Source organism: Anolis carolinensis, chromosome 6, assembly GCF_035594765.1.
Source record: "Anolis carolinensis isolate JA03-04 chromosome 6, rAnoCar3.1.pri, whole genome shotgun sequence".
In the NCBI taxonomy this organism is placed as follows: domain Eukaryota; kingdom Metazoa; phylum Chordata; class Lepidosauria; order Squamata; family Dactyloidae; genus Anolis; species Anolis carolinensis.
Window position 1 is genome coordinate 23,764,362 of NC_085846.1, and position 24,461 is coordinate 23,788,822.

General features: G+C 39.9%; 1 protein-coding gene across 2 annotated transcripts in view; it reads left to right on the forward strand.

Moving 5' to 3' along the window:
• The first annotated feature begins 3,659 nt into the window (after nt 1-3,659).
• The window catches only part of hdac5 (histone deacetylase 5), a 115,396-nt gene continuing 94,594 nt past the window's right edge, over nt 3,660-24,461 (forward strand). For both annotated transcript variants that reach the window (XM_016994632.2, XM_062957401.1), the window contains exons 1-2: nt 3,660-3,975; nt 10,518-10,711. In XM_016994632.2, coding sequence (XP_016850121.1) covers nt 10,690-10,711 — 22 coding nt within the window. In that variant the 5' untranslated portion in view covers nt 3,660-3,975; nt 10,518-10,689. The remainder of the gene's footprint in view (nt 3,976-10,517; nt 10,712-24,461) is intronic.

Below are 24,461 nucleotides of genomic sequence, written 5' to 3' on the forward strand. Positions count from 1 at the left end.
AATTTGATGCTTAATAGGCTTTTCCTTAATCCCTCCTAATTATCCAACATTTTCACTTATCCAACGTTCTGACGGCCCATTTATGTTGGATAAGTGAGACTCTACTGTATATATAAAGAACCCAAAAGTCTTGATTTTGCAATTGTGTATAGGAAACACAATTTTATGGTGTCATTGTGTATAATAGGACTTGAGTATAATAGGACTTGAGTGGTTGTGTGAGGTTCATGTTTTAGGTTAGGTTAGATATAATTTATCTGATAGGTTATGTTTAGGTGTCATGTTATAATGTGTCTTTATATGTTGGTGGGTTTTTTTTTTGCGCTATTATGTTTGTATTTGTTGCTGTATTGAGGCATTGAATGCTTGTCTTTTCGTTTGTTGGAGTCCCCTCAAGGAGATAGGATGGAATATAAAGTGTTGTTGTTGTTGTTGTTGTTATTATTATATACATGGATTTTGGTACCCATGGGGGTCCTGAAACCAAACCCAGCAGATACCAAGAGACCCCTATAATTTAACTTCTTTATGTGGTAAACTAGCTCCACTCCCTTTAGTAGCCTTATTGTATTTGGGTAGCCCTGGACTGGTGCCCCAAAGGCTTGCCTTGAATGCAAAATTGTTCTGGAGAAGCCCATTTTGTTTAGGAATGGTTACAATTTCCCTGAATATCCTTTGCCATTGTCTAAAATGTTAAATGTAAGCTTTTACTAATTTTTGCTAACAAGAAGCAGAAATCTCTGGTTCTTTATATTAAAACTGGCATTTCATAAGTGTGCTTCCAGTTTTTCATTAATGGAATGTCACAGGGCAGGTTAAGCTGAAGGAAGCAGATGCCTCAGGTATCATATTTTGGATGTCATGATGAAAGGGCAGAAAATTATTATCGTTGGCCTTCCATAGCCATGGATTTCACCACCCACAGAGTGAAAACATACATATTTAAAAAACAAAAGCAAAGCTTGATTTTGACATTTTACATACCATTGTATTTTCTTTCTTTGCCTCTTCCTTCTCCTTTCTTTCCTCCCTTCTTCCCTTCCCCTCATACTCATGTCACCTAGCAGCAGCCAATCTGCTACACTCAGTTTCTTTCCTAGGTATAGGACAGAGGGCCACTTCACCCTTGCAACAGCCAATCCACTTTGCTCTTTTCCTTTCCTTAGTCTCTGGGCCTAAAAGGGGTTTTTAAAGTTCAAATCCTCCCAAGTATTTTAAGCTGGACAATGAAAGCTATGAAGCCATGGAGGAGCTGGTTGGTTTGTGGTACAAACCAACATGCATACATACATTGATTTAGTTACATGCTACAACAACTTCTGATATGGCAAAGTAACTTGGTTTAGTGTGTTGTCGAAAGCTTTCATGGCCGAAATCACTGTGTTGCTGTGGGTTTTCCAGGCTGTATGGCCACGTTCCAGAAGCATTCTCTCCTGACGTTTTGCCCACATCTATGACAGGCATCTTCAGAAGTTGTGAGGTCTGTTGGAAACTAGGCAAATGGGGTTTATATATCTGTTGAATGTTCAGGGTGGGAGAAAGATATCTTGTCTATTTGAGGCAAGTGTGAATGTCCTAATTGACTACCTTGATTAGCATTGAATGGCCTTGCAGATTCAAACCCTGGCTGCTTCCTGCCTGGGGGGGCATCCTTTGTTGGGAGGTGTTAGCTGGCCCTGATTGTTTCCTGTCTGGAATTCCCCTATTTTCTGAGTCTTGTTCTTTATTTAGTGTCCTGGTTTTAGAGTTTTTTAAAATACCGTTAGCCAGGTTTTGTTCATTTCCATGGTTTCCTCCTTTCTGTTGAAATTGTCCACATGCTTGTGGATTTCAGTGGCTTCTCTGTGTAGTCTGACATGGTGGTTGTTTAAATGGTCCAGCTTTTCTGTGTTCTCAAATAATATGCTGTGTCCAGGTTGGTTCATCAAGTGGTCTGCTATGGCTGACTCCTCTAGTTGTATTAGTTACAGTGCCTTTCATGTTCCTTGATTCGTGTTTGGGGAATGCTGCGTTTGGTGATCCCTATGTAGACTTGCCCACAGCTGCATGGTATATGGTAGACTCCTGCAGAGGTGAGAAGATCTCTCTTGTTCTTTGCTGAACGTAGTATTTGTTGGATTTTCTTAATGGATCAGTAGATAGTTTGTAGGTTGTGTTTCTTCATCAGCTTCCCTATATGATCAGTGATTCCCTTGATGTATGGTAAGAACACTTTTCCTCGGTGTATTTACTCTCATGGCTTGTTCTTGGCCTTGCAGCTCTTCTGATGTCTGTGGTGGAGTCTCCATTGGCCTGTAAAGCCCAGTTTAGGTGGGTCAAAAGATGGAGTAGCCATGGGGAGTCCTCTCATCTCAGTAGCAAATTTCTACATGGAACACTTTGAAAAACAAGCCCTGGAAACAACAACAAAAAAGCCTACTATATGGTTCACCTTCTCCAAGGTGAACCGAACTACCTAAATTGGGCCAGCTAACACCTCCCAACAAAGCATTCCCCCAGGCAGGAAGCAGCCAGGCTTCGAAGCTGCAAGGTTCTCAATGCTAATCAAGGTGGCCACTTGCAACATTCACACTTGTCTCAGACACACAAGAGTTCTTTCTCCCACCCTGGACCTTCCACAGATATATGAACACCACTTGCCTAGTTTCCAACAGACCTCACAACCTCTAAGGATGCCTGCCATAGATGTGGGCGAAACGTCAGGAGAAAATGCTTCTGAAACATAGAATCATAGAGTTGGAAGAGACCTCATGAGCCATCCAGTCCAACCCTCTGCCAAGAAGCAGGAAAATCGCATTCAAAGCACTCCCGACAGATGACCATCCAGCCTCTGCTTAAAAGCCTCCAAAGAAGGAGCCTCCACCACACTCCAGGGCAGAGAGTTCCACTGCTGAACAGCTCTCACAGTCAGGAAGTTCTTTCTAATGTTCAGGTGGAATCTCCTTTCATGTAGTTTGAAGCCGTTGTTCCGTGTCCTCGTTTCCAGGGCAGCAGAAAACAAGCTTGCTCCCTCCTTCCTATGACTTCCACTCGCATATTTATACATGGCCCTCATCATGTCTTCTCTCAGTCTTCTCTCAGTCTTCTCTTTTGCAGGCTAAGCATGCCCAGCTCTTTAAGCCGCTCCTCGTAGGGCTTGTTCTCCAGACCCTTGATCATTTTAGTTGCCTTCCTCTGGACACATTCCAGCTTGTCAACATCTCCCTTAAATTGTGTTGCCCAGAATTGGACACAGTATTCCAGTTGTGGTCTGACCAAGGCAGAAAGAGGGGTAGTATGACTTCCCTGGTCTAGATCCTAGCAACTCAGTAACTTGACTTACTTCAGGTAGTGCATGTGCTTTGACTTGGTGAATGTGGCTTGAGGTGCCATCTTGGTCTTAGGGGCCCCTCAATGGAGTATAATTTGGCGTTTTCTCTGAGGGAGTATGAGGAGAACAGTTGAAGAGAGTTGTGTTTGGTGATTATTATTACTGTATTATTATTTATTCTATTTCAATGTCCACAAAGTTAGGGAAGTGACTCACGTGCGGGCCCTTTAAGAGCGAGGCGCCTCCCCCGCGCGCCACCCCGCCCCCCGCCCCACAGATTAGAAGCGAGTGAGGGAGCCGGGCTATTTATAGAGCCAGGGCCCGTCACGTGACCGCGAATGACGTCACCGAATGTTGTTGTTAGTGTTTGGCGGCGGCAGCAGCGGCGGGCGAGCGAAGCCAGCTGCAAAGATGGAGGAGAAGAGGAAAAGGAGGAGGAGGCTGCTGCTGCTGCTGCTGTGGTTATGAAGGGCTGCCGTGGCAGGGACAGCCGCTTATAGTTCCTCTCCTTTGTGTGTCTGTGTGTGTGTGGCAGTGGGGAGGAACACATCTGGGACAGGCTGGGCCCAGTAATTGCAAGCTGACCATCCTGCAAGAAACATCTGCAAGGAAAAAGCAGCAGAAGCAGCAACAGGAACGCGCCATTTTCCCTCAGCTTCTGGCAGGTAAAAGAAAGAAAGAAAGGGATGGCTGAGGAGAACTGGTGCAGCCACAGCAGACCTCCATTCCTTCCTTTGGGCTGTTGCAGCTCCTGGCTCTGAGGTCCTGCTTTAGGGTGCAGCTACACCACTTTAACTGCCATGGATCAATACTGTGGAATCGTGAGAGTTGTAGTTTTACAAGGTGTCATCTAGCTATCTCTGCCAAAGTACCTCACAAAATCCAGCACCGAACCAGAGCCTTTTAAAGTGGTGCTGAATTGCATTAATGTCACAGTGTAGATTAGGCATGGGCAAACTACCGGCTGTTAGGAATTGTGGGAGTTGAAGTCCAAAACACCTGGAGGGCCCAAGTTTGCCCATGCCTGGCGTTGATGCACTCACAGAGGGCTGTGTTGTGGGGTTTGGAAAAGGGGATACAAGAATGAGAGAGACTCTGAGGGTTGGGGGCCTGATAGAGGTGTCTCTGGGATGTCCTGAAGTTTGGACTGAACTGAGTGTGGTGGAGGCTCCTTCTTTGGAGGCTTTTAAACAGAGGCTAGATGGCTATCTGTCGGGGTGCATTGAATGCGATTTTTCTGCTTCTTGGCAGAGGGTTGGACTGGATGACCCACAAGGTCTCTTCCAACTTTATGATTCTATGAAAAAAGTATGGGAGGGAAATAGGCAACAAGGGAGAAAGAGAAAGCTGTGTGGTGTGTGCCAAGGGCCAGTATGGGAGAGGGCAATTGGGTGTGAGGTGTTTGTGGCGGGTTTAACACACCCCTGATAAGGTAACTGTGTTCAAAGTCTGTGGCACCAAGTTGGAACTGAGGTATTGCTGGACCGGCGTCTCCCTGCCGTTGCAGTCTCTCATTGAAAGGAAAAGCACCTTGCGTGTGTGGAAGTATAAGTACAGGTAAGTTTGGGGCTTCAGTGCCATAACTACATTCAGGTATTGCTCCCTGCATCCCACTGTCATTGGAAAGAAAATTGTCTTGTGTGTAACACACATACACACGTGTGCACACACACACATGATATTACACACAAGACAGTTTTCTTTTCAATGACAGTGGGATGGAGGGAGCAATACCTGAATTTTGTTATGGCACCGAAGCCTCAAACTTCCTTACACTTCCACACATGTTAGTTGCTTTTCTTTTGATATGATATATATTTGTGTGTGTGTGTGTGTGTGTGAGCGAGGGTGAAGCTTCAGTGCCATAACAAAATCCAGGTATTGCTTGATAGGATAGTGCTGCTATCCCACAGTCATTGAAAAGAAAGCTGCCTTGTGTGTAAGTAAGTGTGGGGCTTCAATGCCATGATCAAACTGAGGTATTGCTTGACAGGCTCCTCCCTGCACCTCACTCTGTCATTGAAAAGAAACTGTCTTGTGTGTGCATATATGCGTGTGGTGAGAGTGCAAGTATGGGGCTTTAATGACACAATGAAATGTAGGTATGGCTCGACAGGCTCCTATTAATCCTGCCCTATCATTGAAAAGAAAATAGCCATGTGTGTAGGTAGGTAGGTAAGCAGGCAGGCAGACAGATAGATCGATAGACTGATAGATAGATGTGTGTAGGACTGCGGTGCCATAATGAAATTCAGGTATTGCTTGACAGGCTCCTCCCACCATCCTGCTTTGTCATTGAAAAGAAAATAACCTTTTGTGTGTGTGTGTCAGAAAGTATAAGTGTGGGACTTCCGTGCCATAGTAAAATTCAGCTATTTCTCCATTGGCTTCTTTTTCAATCCACGCTGTCATTGAAAAGAAAACTGCCTTGTATGTATAGGCAGGTAAATAGATAGATAGGTAGATAGATGTGTAAATGAAAGTAAGGGTAGGGCTCCAGTTCATTAATGAAATTCAGGTATTGCTTGACAGGCTCCTCCTTCCATCCCGCTCTTGTCATTGAAAAGAAAATCACCTTTTGCATATGTGTGTGTAAGAAAGTATAAGTGTGGGGCTTCAGTGCCATAATCAAATTCAGCTATTGCTTCATTTTCTTTCCATCCGGCTCTGTCATTGAAAAGAAATCTGTTTGACGTGTGTGTGGATAGATAGATAGATGTAAGTGTAAGTAAGTGTGGGGCTTCAGTGCCATAATGTAATTCAGATATTGTTTGACAGGCTGCTCCCTCCGTCCCGCTGTGTCATTGAAAAGAAAACAGCCATGTATGTGTGTGTGTGTGAAGGTAAATATGAGGCTCCTCTCCCATTGCTCTCTGTCATCGAAAAGAAAACTGTTGTGTGTTAGTGCCATAACAAAATTCAGGTATTGCTTGACAGGGTTCTCCCTCCATTCAGCTCTATCATTGAAAAGAAAACTCAGCTGCGTGTAATATATAATGTTTACATGATGTTTGTGTGTGTGTGTGTGTGTGTGTATGCATGCATGTGTGAATCAGAGTAACTGAACTGTGTGACGTCAACACCACAGTGAAATTCAAGTATTGCTCGACAGGATCCTTTCTCTATTCTGCTCTGTCACTGAAAAGAAAGCTGCCTTGTGTGTGTGTATATATATATATATATGTGTGTGTGTGTGTGTGTGTGTGTGGGTGTATGTGTGTAAATGTTAGTAAGTGTGGAGCTTCAGTGTCACAACGAAATTCAGGCATTGCTTGACAGGCTCCTCCCTCCATTCCTTCTCTGTCATTAAAAAGAAAACCAGCTTGTGTGTGTGTGTGTGTGTGTGTGTAAAATTGTAAGTAAGTTTGTGTGTGGTGGTGGTGGGGGAATTCAGAGCCACAACCAAAATAATCAGCTATAAATGCTTAATGTCAGAAAAGAGGATGAAAAGTATATGTTCATGTACAATGGTGCCGCGGTGGTGCAGTGGGTTAAACCGCTGAGTTGCTGAACTTGTTGACCAGAAGTTCAGCAATTCAGATCTGCAAGATGGGGTGAACTCCCTTCGTTTGCCCCAGCTTCTGCCAACTTAGCAGTTTGAAGAAATGCAAATGTGAGTAGATCAATAGGTACCACTCCGGTGGGAAAGTAATAGTTCTCCATGCGGTCATGCTGGCCACATGACCTAGGGGGTGTCTGCGGACAATGCTAGCTCTGAGGCTTAGACATGGAGATGAGCACCACCCTCCAGAGTTGGACTTGATTAGACTTAATGTCAAGGGAAAAGTTTTACCTTTTTTGTACAGTGGATCCGTGGTATCTGCTGACGTTTGGTTCCAGGGGCCTTATGGATGCTCATATGCAGCATATGCAAATAACTTTAAAGAAGTTCTCAAGGTTCCAAATCTCTTTGTCAGTCAATGGAATGACATAAAGAAGTGTTAATTTTTTTCTAAAAATTAGCTTATGTCCTTAACTACGTTCAAACTACCCACATAGTCACTGCAGGTAATTGTCAACCCTGAAAGTGACACTAACCTAAGTACAATAGGCTTTTGATATCTGCCAGCATTTGGTTCCAGGACCCCTCATAGATACCGAAATCAATGGATGCTCATTATGTACGATGATGTAGGAGAACGATGTTCCTTGTGTGAAATGGCAATGATCAAAATGTGCTTTTTTGCAATTATTCTTTATATTTTTGAGCTGTGGATTTTTGCATGGATTTATAATTGGTGGATACAGAAGGACTGTTGTATGAACTCAGTAATGTATAATCTCCAAGATGGGTATGATTTCACACTAAGCAGTGAATATAGACAAGTGAATGAGTTCTGAATCTTCATTCATTGCACATGTGTTTTTGTGAGTGTATGGTTTATCCTACTTCTGTACTCATCCCTATGGTTTGAGAAGTTTGCATCTGGTTGACAGAGTATCTGCAAACAAGAAAGAAGGGAAGAGAAAAAAAGAATCCACACATCTCCTTCTTGAACATTGTTGCTAGGTATACTGTTTCCATTAAATGACCACCTCTGCCGTCTCTTTGGGACTATGAAAGAGCTTACTTTCTGCCATTTCTTTAAGACTTGGGGAATAACAAAGACTTGGTAGTGTGCAGGTTGCTTGTGTAAAGGATAAGGTGTTTATTGATGGTCTGCCACAGGTTTGTGCTTGGGATGAGTTAGAAATATTAAGAAGGAAAGGTGGGGGATTAGGGTAAAGAGCAAAATAAATATATCATAATTACCAGTGGCTGTTGTAATGGGAAGTTCTTTTTTATTTGATATCTTGATTTTGCATCTCTGAAATATGAAATGTGAACTCTTGTTTCATCTGCAGAATGCCATAGGAAGAACTATGGCATCAGTGAAATATGATGCATGGAGTGTGGAAAATACCCAGAAGGAATTTGTATTAGTCTGCTGCAGAAAAACAGCAGTGTTTTTTGACACTTTACACAAAAATATTTATTATGGGATCAGTTTTGGTGGACTAGAGTCCACTTCACCAGGTACATGCTAAGTGTGTAGATGTTTGCATATTTGTATGTGTGCACACTTTCTTTAAAATTTGGCAAAGAATTGACCACACTTCCCATTTTTTTTGCAAATGAGAAAGTCACATGGTCTTCAGAACTATCTGACTCAAAATTTCTGAAGTTCCAAAGATTACTTTGCATTCTATAAGTTTTTTGCATTTGTAATTATCTGATGTCCTTCCTTGGCTGACAATTGTTTTTTCATACATATACTATGATAATTTGTAACATTTACTAAAGAGGAGTGCATTTTGTTTGTGCATGTGTAAGAGAAAATCAGTTAGTGAGGAGAAGAGATATGAAGAGTTTACATCAAGAAAAGCAAGGTTGGGTTTCATTCCTCAAGTTGAATGTGTTTATTTGGCCTTATCCCATGTTGTTATTTCAAAATATGGGACAGTTGTTTAGAATGGGGTGGACAAACAAACAGTTTGTGTAATATAACAGGGAAGCAGGAGGCTTGCATAACATTTGCAGAATGCCTTTGCACTTGAAGTACCTCACTTGGAATCTTCTTTTCATGATGAGTTATATTCTGGCAGCCAAGTTATGTTTTTGTGAAATTTTCAAGGAAGTCTAACTGGTGAGGGATCTTTATGAGTTCAGTTCTTTCTCTGACCTTTTCTGCTATCTGGACACTGATTTGATGTACCTGTTTGCTGTGTCTGTGGTGTACACACTGGATCAGATATGTGTGTCCTTGCTTCAAGTTTGTGTGTCTAACCTGCTTTTTGTGTAGCCTTTGAGCTCACATAAACTTACTAGGCAAGACACTATTTTTTAACCTTAATCCCTCTCCCCCTCCCTTCCTCACTGGCCATCTGTAATAGAGAGAATACAATACTGGCTGTTACAAAGCTTTTGAACAGGATTACTGAGATAATAATGTGTGAAGGGCTTTGAGACTTCAGCTAGATGGTTTTTTCCATGTCTGTGATCTAGTAGTTCTGTTATCTTAGAACAGAGTTGGAGATAAAATTTTATGCCTGATTCCCTGAGACATGAAAAATTATTTCAGGAGTTTCTCCAGGATATAAAGATCGAGAAGCTCCTTGTTAAAATCTTGTATTCAATTGTCTCAGTTCCTAAAATAAATGTTGACATTTTTGTATAGCAGAAACCATATTGAGAATGGCGCAAACATTCTGGCTCAGAGTATAGGATCAAGTTCTTGCTTTTAATTGTGTTCATGATTGCTCTGAGAGATATAAACTCTTCATTAAGCTTTCATTCCACACCAGGTGTTTCTTGGTAGTTTAAGTTAAATAGGAAATTAGAAATGCCATCTTAATATTTAAATCCCAGTGAAGGCTAGTTCTCCCTTATTTATGGCAATGTTTTGATAGCACAAGAGCCTCGCCTTGAGCCTTATAAATAATGATGAAATGTCTTTGACATATGACTGAGATTGGGTAGTGGTGGTACAGTTTGTTGCATTGTGATGATCTTAAGAATCAAGAAGAACAAGCATGGGAACAAAGAGGTTTTTTCTGGGTTGTGCTTGTCATATCAATGGACTAGATGGTTATGGATGAGTGCATGTACACATCAATGTACACATCAACAAAATGGACAAGCAGAAAGATTTTTGAAACCAGTTACCATTGTGCTGTTAAATTTTAACAGTTAAACACAATTACATTTTAGCAGTTAATTACAGGAGAACAGTAATCAAGAACAGTCTTGTAAAAAACGCTGACACCACATCAGTGCAAAGGTATACTTGTATTGTTAAAAGTTGCCTACACTGCCACCCTGATTGGATTAGATAAGGATCATAGCAGATGAAGATAGAATTTTGCTCTTTTCAATGAAAAAATATGTTTCTGGTGTTGGAACAATCCTAACTCCTTCTTCAGTCTCTATCAATTCTTGAAACTGATCAAGACAGAGGGCTGTTCCAGACAGGCCCTATATCCCAGGATCAGATTCCAGGTTTTCTGCATTAAACTGGATTGTATGAGTTCCCACTGCCAGATAATCTGGGATAAACAGAAAATCTGGGATCAGATTCTGGGATACAGGGCCTTTTCCAGCAGACCCATTTTCTAAGCCTTTCATAGTTCTGTCGTTTTGGAAATAGCTTGCTTATAGCCAGACACATTAACTGGTTAGCACAATTCACCTTTTACTGACATGTTGCTTTTTCCCCCCTCCTTCTAGGATTCCTTAAAAGAACTTTGCCCCTTTGCCACAGAGATGCCCCAGCAGTGTTGGCAGGACGGCATTTGACCATCTCTACCATCAGCTCCTTAATTCCCTATGTGAACACTGCTGTAGGCTTAGCTTTGCAAACAGCTGCCTTCTCCTTGCATATTGTTCATCAAAGGACAACATGAACTCCACAAATGAATCAGGTAGGTGAGATAAGGGCAAATCTAGGGGAAGTTATTTTCCTTGACTGAAATCCAGAATAACTTTTCTAAGGGTCATGGAAGGCATGGGAAAGCTGCCAGTGGGAGTTTTCTCCTCTCTTTTGGCCAGATCTCCTGGTATTTGCCTGCTGGGCAGTTTTGTAGCTTCATAATTGAAGGGTGCTTAGCATGGATAATATGGGGGTGAAGGGTTTCATTATTGTATTATACCCACATAATTATTAGAAGGGGACATATGGACTCTAGACATGTTGCTGTTATGTATACGTATTTGCTAAAGACTTTAGCTAATATGTAAAATGGCTTTGGAAAGAGTGGAGGATTTGTCAAATATGGTGGAGAAGGGAGTGGAGGAGAGTTCACGCCTTTTCCCCAGCTCAATTGAGCTATTTGATGTGTTCAACTTCGTGCCTAGTTTCTCAAGACTAGAGATGTAAATATTTGCTTAATTACATATAAGAACAATTAATTTTCCAAGTTATATTTCTGTTGAGATTGCAGTGCTTTTTGCATTTTTGATTGCGTGTATATTCATTTTGGGACTTTTCCTATTGAACCCCATGCACCCATTTTTTCTGCCAAAATCCTTTTCTTCAGAAAACAGTGAATGCTGTGCGAAATACTTCGTTCTGTGCAAAACGATACTTCGTTCTGACCATTTTCTCCATAGAGTGTCTTGAAACTCTTTCTCTTCACATCTGTACTCAAAACTCCTTGTTCCCCAGAAGAATCCAACTTGATTTCACCTCTTTACAAATTTCCATTGTGGCAGGTTTACAAGCAGCTCTTGATTGAATCCACAGCTTGTAAGTGGGGAAAGGGAGTTCCTGGCCTAGCCTTCTCTTTATCTTTTGTAAGAAGACATACAGTGTTCCCTCACTACTTTGCGGCTCACTTTTTGTGGATTCTCTGTTTTGCGGTTTTTCACTAAACTCTAAAAGAATATTATAAATCATAAAAAATTACAATTTACAGCCTAAGGAAGGGAGGAAGCTGAAGAGAGAAAAAGAACCCAAGCGGCAATGGGAGGAGAAGGAGGCGATATATCAACACACAATTGGTGATAAAGACTTAAAATAGTGTATAACTACTGAAATAATGTCTAAATATTAAAATAAATATAGCGTCCCTACTCCGCGGATTTTCACTTACTGCGGGTGGTCCTGGAACGTAACCCCAGCGATAAGTGAGGGAACACTGTATTTAGTAGCATTTTCACCATTACCATCAGGCATCCTTAGGCAATTTGTAAGGCCTCAGCACATTACAGGACCCATTGCTGATACCCACTTGTACCACAGTGTGCAAATTTAGTTTCACTTTGGACCTCTGGAGCCTTTTGTAAGTTGGAGGGCCTACAAATTGCTAAAAGAGGACACATTTGTCAGACATGGATGAAACTGCATATTGGTCCCGTGAGGAGAGGATATTGTTCTGTGATTTTTTTTCAGCAGTATACTTTACCTCTGTACTGTGTGGGCTTTCACTTCATCAGAAAGCAACCACTGTAGTTTTCCTCTGGTTTTGTTTCTATGCAACATCTTGAGTGTCACTTCTGACTGAAAGACAATATATAAACTGAAAAAATAAGCAAGAACTTTAACATTATTTCTTTCACATGGCCACTTTATTCATCTGGAGAACCGAAGGTTACATACTGTCCTTGAAATATTTTCACAGTTTCCTGCATGTGTATCAGCATATAGCTATTAAAAACAGAAGAGTCTTATTGGATTAATTTAACTACAATCTTTTGCTGGTTGGATATGAATCATATTATGGTAAGGGTAGAATTTGTATCGAAGTTGTGGTAAAGTGCCAGTGTGAACACACTGATGCTAAGTATGTAAAAAAATACAAAGTATGTAAAAAAAAGAGAATATTTCAAACTGATTAAAATGTTTGCATGAACTGTCTTCTGAAAATGTGTTGCACCATGAAATGTAGGTATTTTAACACAGTATAATTGCTGTACCCATCTACCTGCATCCAACCAAATCTGCCCTCTCTAGGATTTTTTGGGTTCTCCAGGCAATTCTTTGGTATATTACCAGAGAGTTACCCTAGCAGCTCTATGATAATATCATGTGGAAGTCATTCTTTTCAATAGGGCTCCTGTTTCCACTGATCTGTGGGCTTGTAATGTAGTATTTTTTTCTGTTTGTTTAAAGCAGCACCTGTTAATTGCATACATTGCTTAATGACCATGTTTGATAAACTAGTATGATTACTATCCTGTCCTGCTACTTCGGCTTTCTGTGTGAAATAATACCCTGCACAGAGTTGCACACCTCTAATTTTAGAGAAAGGCTCTTTTCCTGATGACATCAGAGCTGACCGTAAAACCTTTGGATTAGTTTTTAAAAACCCATGGCTGAGCTTGTGATTAGGCAAAGTGAGTGGCAGCTGTCTCAGGTGACGGACTGAGGAGTGGTAGTGCCTTATGGTTCTGTACAGCCCAAGTGATTTCTCCTACTCCCTATGCTATTTTCATCTTTAACACTAATGACCAATACTTTTGAAAATGCTAAGTAGCAGATTGGGAGATACCATGATGGAATAATAAAATCTGTTTTCCAAAGGGCAAACTGATGAAGGAGTAAACTGTCTGGAAAACTCAAATGTATTAGGGTACAGTTAGCTATGACAACACTAATTAAAAGGAGGCACTGCTTTAATCATTGTCTAAACCTAATACAGTCGACCTTCCACATTTGGAGGTTTAACTTTTTGTTGATTTGATTAGTTGTGGATTTGATTAATATGTTATCTCTAGGAATCTCTATGTCTCCAGTGTGAGTCACTTACAGAGTTGAGCTGGAGGACCTAGCAAGTCCTATAACAATGTTCTTTCAGGTTTGAAAAACCCAATTTTTCAAAAATTCCACTTTTGCAGGGACCCTGCACCTCTAACCTCTGCAAAAGCAGTGAGTGGTCCTACTATAGGATCAAGCTTTGCTGGTTCCAATAAGAGCTAGGATGAAATGAGAGTCCTAACTTAATATTTTTATTTAAGTATTTGTGGTTTCTGAAGTATACTATTGTATCCAACAATCAAACGATCAGTGTCGAAATTGGCGAAGTGGTGGGACAGGTTCCTTGCCTCAGGTACCCTGCCTCTGAAGCTAGATTGAGTCCTCAAGTTCTCTTCCTCGGTTTGGGTATAACTACTTCCAACTGGGCTTTTGGACGTACTGGGAAATGCAGGATCCTTAAAGCTACTTCCTTATTTTTCCTTGAGAGCAACCCTGAATGCGTTGTTTACAAATATAGAAAATTAATAAATTATCTCCAGCTGATCTATGTTACTAAAATAGCTATCAGAGGCATTTAAGGGCTGGGACACAACAGTTAAGGAGAGTGGCAGCTGCAGTTCCTGGAGGATAAAAACAGCTGGGTCCTCTATGATGGGTAATCAGAAGGGAAGTAAGGCAGAGAATCATTAGACAGAGATCAGGAATAGTTTCTGGACAATGCTACAAGCAGATATGCTGAACCAAAGTTTCTTCAGCAGCGAAAGCAGGGGCAAATGCAGAGAAGAGAAATTAAGGTGTTGCAGTGGGGAGGAGGTTATTGCATGTTTCCTTTAGAAGCCTATGAACCTGCTCAATCTGAGTGAGTTTCTGCTGTTTTGCTTTTGATAACATAACATAACATACTTTTTGGTTTAACTCACGATCGGAATCATGTTGCCTGTGGGCCGCCCTGAAGAATCTTTGGTTGAAAAAGGAACATTTTGACAATCTTCCTTTAAGCAATGTGCAGTGTCTCTCTGGCTTCAATCTCTCTTCCCCCCCCCCCCCCATTTTAAAGATGTATTTATTATTAGATTCTAAGTATTTTATTGAAAAATTGCAATAAAGAAAATAATTTAAATTCCTTAGCATTTTGGGTATATTTTGAAGTACATTTTTAGTTCTTATGGAAAGTCTTCCGAAATCTGATAGAATAAATGGTTCTTAAGATTCAACACCAAATTAAGCATTCATAGGGCTGTTTTTTTTACAACGATCATTCAGGTCTAAATTTAAGATAGTGCTATTCTCCTGGGGGTTTACTAACTTCACTGCTTCTAAATGGATGTGAAATATATTGTTTTAGCCCCATAAGAGCAGCCACTGGGTTCTTTAATTTCAGAGACATCAGCAACCCAGCCAGTAGAGAAAATTCCCTTAAATCACAGAATCTTACTGCTTTGGCCTGATTGACTGAAGCATTATATAATACTTTCTGGATCATTTCAGCCTCTGTGACTGATACTTTGCCAATTACTCAAAACTGTTTTCAGCTCAGATTAACTTTTCCCTGTTTTGTTTTTGAATTCTTGATTAGCAGCACAAGACACATGGTCCATATGATTTAAGATACATGTTAAAAGTGTTACTTTGAATAACGTATTTGTGAATTCATAAATCTAGTTAACATAGTTGGTATTTTCTAAGTTATTTTCTTTAAAATGCAACTTTTTATTTCAACAGCTTTCAATTTCACAAATATATGTGGGGTATTATTCAGAGCTTATGTCTAGCTCTCAAGACTTGATATACCTGCCGCATTCTAAAAATGTCAGAAGGCTGATTATGGCTACGCCACTAGAAGTTAAAGACCAATCTTCAAATCCTTGTTCAACAGCTATCTGGGAATCTCTCCTGCGGGGCAGATAAAGTGGGGTATAAATAATAACAATAATCATCATGGTCCAGTCACAGCCTCCAGGCCTAATTTACCTCCCAAGATGGTTGGGAGGATGAAATAGTCAGTGAGAGACAGACAAAGAGAGTGGTGGAGGAACCTTGTCTTCCATACTGAATTTCTTTGGTGGGGAAAAGTATGGGTTTTCCCCAACCTGTTCCCACCTTTTGTGGGGTGTTCTTATCCCACTATTGTGGGCAAATATGAAAGCTTTTGTGATGATCACTGCAATTACTCTCCGATTCCCACCTCTGCTGCATTGAAATGACCGCATCTTGTCCCATTAGCAGAACATCAGCTGTGGGGATGTATAGATGCTCTCAAGGAATCTATTAGGATTCATGAATTTCTGTCCTCAATGATGCCACTCCTCTTGTTTGTCTCCAAGCTTTCAGATAGACAGAGGATCCATCTCCATTGTAAAATAAATGCAGTTTGGCATCACTTTAACTGCTATGACTCAATGCTATGGAATTCTTGGAGTTGCAGTTTGGTGAAGCATCAACACTCTTTCTCAGAGGAGGCTAAAGACATTGCAAAATGGCAAATTCTATGATTCCAAAGCATTGTGCCATAGTAGCTAAAGTGATGTCAAACTACGTTAAATCTACAGTGTGTAGATGCATCCATTGTTTACAGAGAACAAACACAAATAAAAACAAAAAGGATATTTACAGAAGTTAGATATACTAAAGCTGATTAAATGTTATGTTTGAAACACCACTCTCACATGCCCCTCAAGCTAACCCAGACAAACCTCTTGACCAAATCTTTCTTCTTTCTCCAACCCTCACCTGACTCAAAACCCTCTGTCTAACTGCTCTCAAATCAAACTCCCAGCTGTCCTTTACCAATTGTCATTCAACAGCATTAGGCAAACCTCCTTGGACATTCCACCAGTCAGCATTCATTCCTATATCCCTTTCTTTTTCCACCTCTCCATTGTTCTATACCATATACTCTTATAACCAACCAATAAATTAAACCATATTTTTGAATACAAATGCATGACATACAGAAATAGCAGACACTCACTGGTAAGATATAGGCAGATTTATTTAAGGACATTATCTGTAGTTGCTGCTCATGCTTTTTAGGCCTAGATCCAAGTCAAAACCTTTTAGAGTTTCTATTTTTCTCTTGTTTGGCTTTGAGTGTGTAGCAGAGATGCTGTGTGCTGGTTTCCAGTTTGAATGAGATTTAAGACCTGCATTTAAAAAGTGTTTAATCAATAGATGCCAAGAGGAGCAAGATGGCATTTTAGCAGTCTCCATGGCAACACTGTATGTGTGCCTACTCCAGCCCCAGCCAAGAGCAAGCCCTTTCCCATTTTGTGAATGCTGCCTTCACTGGAATGCCATCGTTTTTGTTGCTGCTGAGCCTTGTGGATTTAACTGCAAAGCATAAACCCATTCAGGTCAAGTTAGGATGTTTGCCTTACTTTCTTTTTCTTTCAGTCATTCTCTCTGTTGAGCTTCCTATTATACAGCAAACAAGGGGATGCCCAGTTCTGACACTTTTGCTGGCATTAAAAATGTTGTGTTTGCCTCTCTGTGCCTGTTGTTGAAAAGCAACTGTGGATATGAACAGGCTGAAATTGCACATCCTCCAGCTATACCTATTCAAAAAGCGACAGGACCTGTTTTTCTGCTTGCAGATGTAAGCTGCTAGTGTATACTCGATCTTTACCCAGTGTCGGGGCTTAATTAGCACCAAGAGAGGCCCACCAGAAAACATGTGATGGTAGTAATAATAATATAATACCTGGATATTTCTATAGCACTTTGCCTGTGCTGATAATGTTTCGCCTATGTTAATAATCTTAAAATACTACAGGGTTGTCCAGAATCATTCTTATCTCTATGTTATAGACTAGGGCAAAGGAGAGGACCTAAGAGGACTTTCACAGTTGAGCCAAGGTTTGAGCTAACTATTTGCAACTCAGGGCTTCTGCTCGTCAAAGGTATATCAAATCTGCAACAGATGGTTTCTGAGCATGTACAGGTCAATGGTGCTTTTTGTAGAAGGTTGGTTCTTGGCATATACCACTATGAGGACAGCAGCTATGCAGACATTGTTAAATAAACAATTATCTGACCTGAATTGAAATAACCCCCTGCTTTCTTTTAATACATGAACTGTGGTTGCATAGCTGTGATTAAGAGACAGGAATAACATTTCAAAAGGTGTCTATTCAGATCCATATAGTTTGCATCATCTCTTTTTCAGAAGAGAATCGTTGCCCTTCTTCCTTTCTTAAAAAAATCCCGATCAGCTGGCACCCAATGTTCCTTATTTCCAAGTGTTACTTTGATCTAGAACTGAAAACTGCCTTCAAGAGCCAGGACTCTGCCCACAGAAGATATAAAGTAATGATTATGATAAGGTGTGCCTTTATGTATACAATAGAGTCTCACTTATCCAAGCTAAACGGGCTGGCAGAACGTTGGATAAGCGAATATGTTGGATAATAAGGAGAGATTAAGAAAAAGCCTATTAAACATCAAAATAGGTTATGATTTTACAAATTAAGCACCAAAACATCATGTTATACAACAAATTTGACAGAAAAAGTAGTTCATTACACATTAATGCTATGTAGTAATTACTGTATTTACGAATTTAGCACCAAAATATCACAATGCATTGAAAACATTTACTACAAAAATGCGTTGGATAATCCAGAATGTTGGATAAGTGAGACTCTACTGTATGTTCAAGTGTTTTCCTTTGACAACAGATTTTCCACAGCCCTGGAGATCTGGCAATAGTACAGCCTATCATAGAACTGGATCTGATATTTAGGCAGGCATCAGTCTTGGTGTTATCCAACTTAGAAATAAAGCAGTAGCCTATCTTTTATTTTTATTTTGAATGATAGAAGACTTAAGTAACCTGTTTTCCTGTTAAAATGTTTTCAAAGAATAAGCCTCATGAATTTTAAAATGAAACGTGGCATGGAAATTATCATGCTTTTTAACTTTCTATGAAAAGGGCAATGTATGTTTTCTTTCTATGAAAAATTCATGCAGCCTGAAGACCAAGTATGACTGAAATTGGTTAGGCCCAAATGGGAAATAGGATTATACATGGACTTCACCAGATGGTCAACACCGAAATCAGATTGACTACATCCTTTGCAGCCAAAGGTGGCGGACATGCATCCAGTCGGTGAAAACAAGACCTGGAGCTGGCTGTAGTTCAGATCATGAACTTCATAATGCAAAATTTAGAATCATACTAAAGAGAATTGGGAAAATACATAGACCAATTAGATATGATCTCACAAATATTCCTAGTGAATATGCAGTGGAGGTGAAGAATAGATTTCAGGGACTAGATTTAATAAATAGAGTCCCAGAAGAACTATGGACAGAAGTCCACAACATTGTTCAGGAGGCAGCAACAAAGTACATCCCAAAGAAAAAGAAAACCAAGAAGGCAAGATGGTTGTCTGCTGAGACACTGGAAGTAGCCCAAGAAAGAAGGAAGACGAAAGGAAACAGCGATGGGGGAGATACGCCCAATTAAGTGCACAATTCCAGAGGCTAGCTAGAAGAGACAAAGAACTATTTTTAAACAAGCAATGCATGGAAGTGGAAGAAGACAACACAATAGGAAGGACAAGAGACCTCTTTCAGAAAATCAGAAACATCGGAGGCAAGTTTCAGGCAAAAATGGGCATGATCAAAAACAAAGATGGTAGGGACCTAACAGAAGCTGAAGAGATCAAGAAAAGATGGCAAGAATATACAGAAGATCTGTATAAGAAGGATAATAATACCTTTGACAGTGTGGTGAGTAAATTAGAAGCAGACATCCTGATGAGTGAGGTTGAATGGCCCTTAAGAAGCATTGCCAATAACAAGGCAGCAGGAGACGACAGGATCCCAGCTGAGTTACAGTAAGCCAGACTTTTCCAAACCTGAGGACTTCTACATGTTTTGAGTTACAGATCCTATGAGCCTACTACAGTATTCTCTCACTACTTCGTGGTTCGCTTTTTGCGGACTCGCTGTTTTGCGGTTTTTTAATAAACACATCTATAAATGAGTGATGGCATCATGGCGACCAACAAAACAACAAAACTACAGGCCCCCCAACCTCGAAATTTGACAACACAACCCATCATCCACGCCTCTAGGTTGATACAATAAAAAGAAAAGAAAAATAAAGTCCTAATTAGAGGGAGAGTAATAATTGTTTTTATCTAATTGCTGCCAGTTTAGAGGGCTAATCTCTGCCCACTTGGTCTCCTAGCAACCAACTCAGCCAAGAGACAGCCAGGGTTCAGTTAGGGGACAGGCAGATTTAGGCCTCACTTAGGCTTCTTCCACAGATTATCTAATTTGCACTGGATTATTTGGCAGTGTAGACTCAAGGCCCTTCCACACAGCTATATAACCCATTTATAATCTTATATTATCTGCTTTGCACTGGATTATCTTGACTCCACACTGCCATATAATCCAGTTCAGTGTGCATTTTATACAGCTGTGAAGAAGGGGCCTCATATAATCCAGTTCTAAGCAGATAATATAAGATTATCAATATACAGTAGAGTCTCACTTATCCAACATAAACAGGCTGGCAGGATAAGTGAATATGTTGGATAATAAGAAGGGATTCAGGAAAAGCCGATTAAACATCAAATTAGGTAATCGTTATACAAATTAAGCACCAAACATCATATTATACAACAAATTTGACAGAAAAAGTAGTTCCTTGCGCAGTAATGCTATGTAGTAATTACAGTAGAGCAGGGGTCCCCAAACTAAGGGCTGGGGGCTGGATGCGGCCCTCCAAGGTCATTTATCTGGCCCCCACCCTTAGTTTTATAATATAATATTTTTATATCATTTTAATAATATAATATATTGTATTTACATATAATATTACACAATATAATTTACAATAATATATAATAATTATAACACATTGTATATACAGTAGAGTCTCACTTATCCAACATAAACGGGCCGGCAGAACGTTGGATAAGCGAATATGTTGGATAATGAGGAATTAAGGATAACCCTATTAAACATCAAATTAAGTTATGATTTTACAAATTAAGCACCAAAACATCATGTTAGACAACAAATTTGGAAGAAAAAGTAGTTCAGTACACAGTAATGCTATATAGTAATTACTGTATTTATGAATTTAGCACCAAAATATCACGATATATTGAAAGCATTGACTACAAAAATGCGTTGGATAATCCAGAACGTTGGATAAGCGAGTGTTGGATAAGTGAGACTCTACTGTAAATACTACATAGCATTACTGCGCATGGAACTACTTTTTCTGTCAAATTTGTTGTATAATATGATGTTTTGGTGCTTAATTTGTATAACGATTACCTAATTTGATGTTTAATTGGCTTTTCCTGAATCCCTTCTTATTATCCAACATATTCACTTATCCTGCCGGCCTGTTTACGTTGGATAAGTGAGACTCTACTGTATATTTCTAATCTTATATTATCTGCTCAGAACTGGATTATCTGAGGCCCCTTCTTCACAGCTGTATAAAATGCACACTGAAGTGGATTATATGGTAGTGTGGAGTCAAGATAATCCAGTGCAAAGCAGATAATATAAGATTATAAATGGGTTATATAGCTGTGTGGAAGGGCCTTGAGTCTACACTGCCATATAATCCAGTGCAAATTAGATAATCTGTGGAAGAAGTCTAAGTGAGGCCTAAATCTGCCTGTCCCCTAACTGAAACCTGGCTGTCCCTTGGTTGCTAGGCAACCAAGTGGGCAGAGATTAGCCTTCTAAACTGGCAGCAATTGGATAAAAAAAATTATTGCTCTCCCTCTAATTAGGACTTTATTTTTCTTTTCTTTTTGTTGTATCAACCTTGAGGCGTGGATGATGGGTTGTGTTGTCAAATTTTGAGGTTGGGGGGCCTGTACTTTTGTTGTTTTGTGAATTGCCGTGATGCCATCACTCTTTTATATATATAGACTAGCTGTGCCCGGCCACGCGTTGCTGTGGTGAAGTCTGGTGGTCTGGGAAATAAAGTATTGAGGAATTGGTGGTAGTTAAGGTAAAGGGGAAAGGTTTTCCCCAGACATTAAGTCCAGTCGTGTCTTACTCTGGAGGTTGGTGCTCATCTCCATTTCTAAGCCGAAGAGCCGGCGTTGTCCGTAGACTCCTCCAAGGTCATGTGGGATGACTACATGGAGCGGCGTTACCTTCCCGCCGGAGCAGTACCTATTGATGCACTCACATTTGCATGTTTTCGAACTTCTGGGTTGGCAGAAGCTGGGGCTAACAGTGGAGGCTCTCTCCGCTCCCCAATTCAAACCTGTGGCCTTTCGGTCCAGAAGTTCAGCAGCTCAGCGCTTTAACACGCTGCGCCATCAGGGGATATTATTTCCTAAAGGTTGTGAATATACAATATTTCTGATTGGTTTTTTTTTGTTTGTTGGAGGTAAGTATGAATGCTGCAATTAGGAAAAATGATTAGGATGTAATGGCCTTGCAGCTTTAAAGCCTGGCTGTTTCCTCCCTGAGTGAATTTTTTGTTGGGAGGTGTTAGCTGGCCCTGATTGTTTCCTGTCTGGAATTCCCTTGTTTTCAGAGTGGTGTTGTTTGCGATATTTTATGTGCTTCTACTGTCTGTGGCCCTGAGAAAACAGAGGATTTTCCAGACTTTGATGATGGGAATACTTTGTTGGGAGGTGTTAGCTGGCCCTGATTGTTTCCTGTCTGGAATTCCCTTGTTTTCAGAGTGGTGTTGTTTGCGATATTTTATGTGCTTCTACTGTCTGTGGCCCTGAGAAAACAGAGGATTTTCCAGACTTTGATGATGGGAATACGTTGTTGGGAGGTGTTAGCTGGCCCTGATTGTTTCCTGTCTGGAATTCCCTTGTTTTCAGAGTGGTGTTGTTTGCGATATTTTATGTGCTTCTACTGTCTGTGGCCCTGAGAAAACAGGATTTGCCAGACTTTGATAATAGGAATACTTAGTTGGGAGGTGTTAGCTGGCCCTGATTGTTTCCTGTGTGGAATTCCCCTGTTTATTTACTGTCCTGGTTTTAGAGATTATATTGTTCTGCATTATTCTATCCCAGTAATTATTTCATATTAAAGAAGAATCTCACTTATCCAACATTCGCTTATACAATGTTCTGGATTATCCAACGCAGTCTGCCTTTTCATAATCAATGTTTTTGTAGTCAGTGTTTTAAATTCATTGTGATATTTTAGTGGTAAATTTGTAAATACAGTACAGTAGAGTCTCACTTATCCAACATAAACGGGCCGGCAGAACGTTGGATAAGCGAATATGTTGGATAATGAGGAATTAAGGATAACCCTATTAAACATCAAATTAAGTTATGATTTTACAAATTAAGCACCAAAACATCATGTTAGACAACAAATTTGTCAGAAAAGTAGTTCAATACGCAGTAATGCTATATAGAATTACTGTATTTATGAATTTAGCACCAAAATATCACGATATATTGAAAGCATTGACTACAAAAATGTGTTGGATAATCCAGAACATTGGATAAGCGAGTGTTGGATAAGTGAGACTCTACTGTAAATACTACATAGCATTACTGCGCATGGAACTACTTTTTCTGTCAAATTTGTTGTATAATATGATGTTTTTGGTGCTTAATTTGTATAACGATTACCTAATTTGATGTTTAATTGGCTTTTAATGAATCCCTTCTTATTATCCAACATATTCACTTATCCTGCCGGCCTGTTTACGTTGGATAAGTGAGACTCTACTGTATATTGATAATCTTAAATTATCTGCTTAGAACTGGATTATATGAGGCCCCTTCTTCACAGCTGTATAAAATGCACACTGAACTGGATTATATGGCAGTGTGGAGTCAAGATAATCCAGTGCAAAGCAGATAATATAAGATTATAAATAGGTTATATAGCTGTGTGGAAGGGCCTTGAGTCTACACTGCCATATAATCCAGTGCAAATTAGATAATCTGTGGAAGAAGCCTAAGTGAGGCCTAAATCTGCCTGTCCCCTAACTGAAACCTGGCTGTGCCTTGGTTGCTAGGCAACCAAGTGGGCAGAGATTAGCCCTCTAAACTGGCAGCAATTGGATAAAAACAATTATTGCTCTCCCTCTAATTAGGACTTTATTTTTCTTTTCTTTTTGTTGTATCAACCTTGAGGCGTGGATGATGGGTTGTGTTGTCAAATTTTGAGGTTGGGGGGCCTGTACTTTTGTTGTTTTGTGAATTGCCGTGATGCCATCACTCTTTTATATATATAGATAATATAGTAATTTATTGCCAGTATTGTACTATGTTAATAATATAATATTGTATGTAAATTTAATTTGTAAGCCGCTCTGAGTCCCCTTCGGGGTGAGAAGGGCAGCATATAAATGTAGCAAATAGGAATTTTTTGTGCATAGGAATTTGTTTTTTTTTTTTTCCATATGATAATTCGGCCCCTCAACACTCTGAAGTATTGTGTACTGGCCCTCTGTTTTAAAAGTTTGAGGACCTCTGCAGTAGAGTCTCACTTATCCAACATTCTGGATTATCCAATGCATTTTTGTAGTCAATGTTTTTAATATATCATGATATTTTGGTGCTAAATTCATAAATACTGTAATTACTACGTAGCATTACTGCGTATTGAACTACTTTTTCTGTCAAATTTGTTGTCTAACATGATGTTTTGGTGCTTCATTTGTAAAATCATAACCTAATTTCATGTTTAATAGGCTTTTCCTTAATGCCTCCTTATTATCCAACATATTCGCTTATCCAACATTCTGCCAGCCCATTTATGTTGGATAAGTGAGACTCTACTGTACTGTATTTACAAATTTACCACTAAAATATCACAATGAATTTAAACCACTGACTACAAAAACATTGATTATGAAAAGGCAGACTGCGTTGGATAATCCAGAACATTGTATAAGCGAATGTTGGATAAGTGAGATTCTACTTTAATATGAAATAATTACTGGGATAGAATAATGCAGAACAATATAATCTCTAAAACCAGGACAGTAAATAAAGACCAAC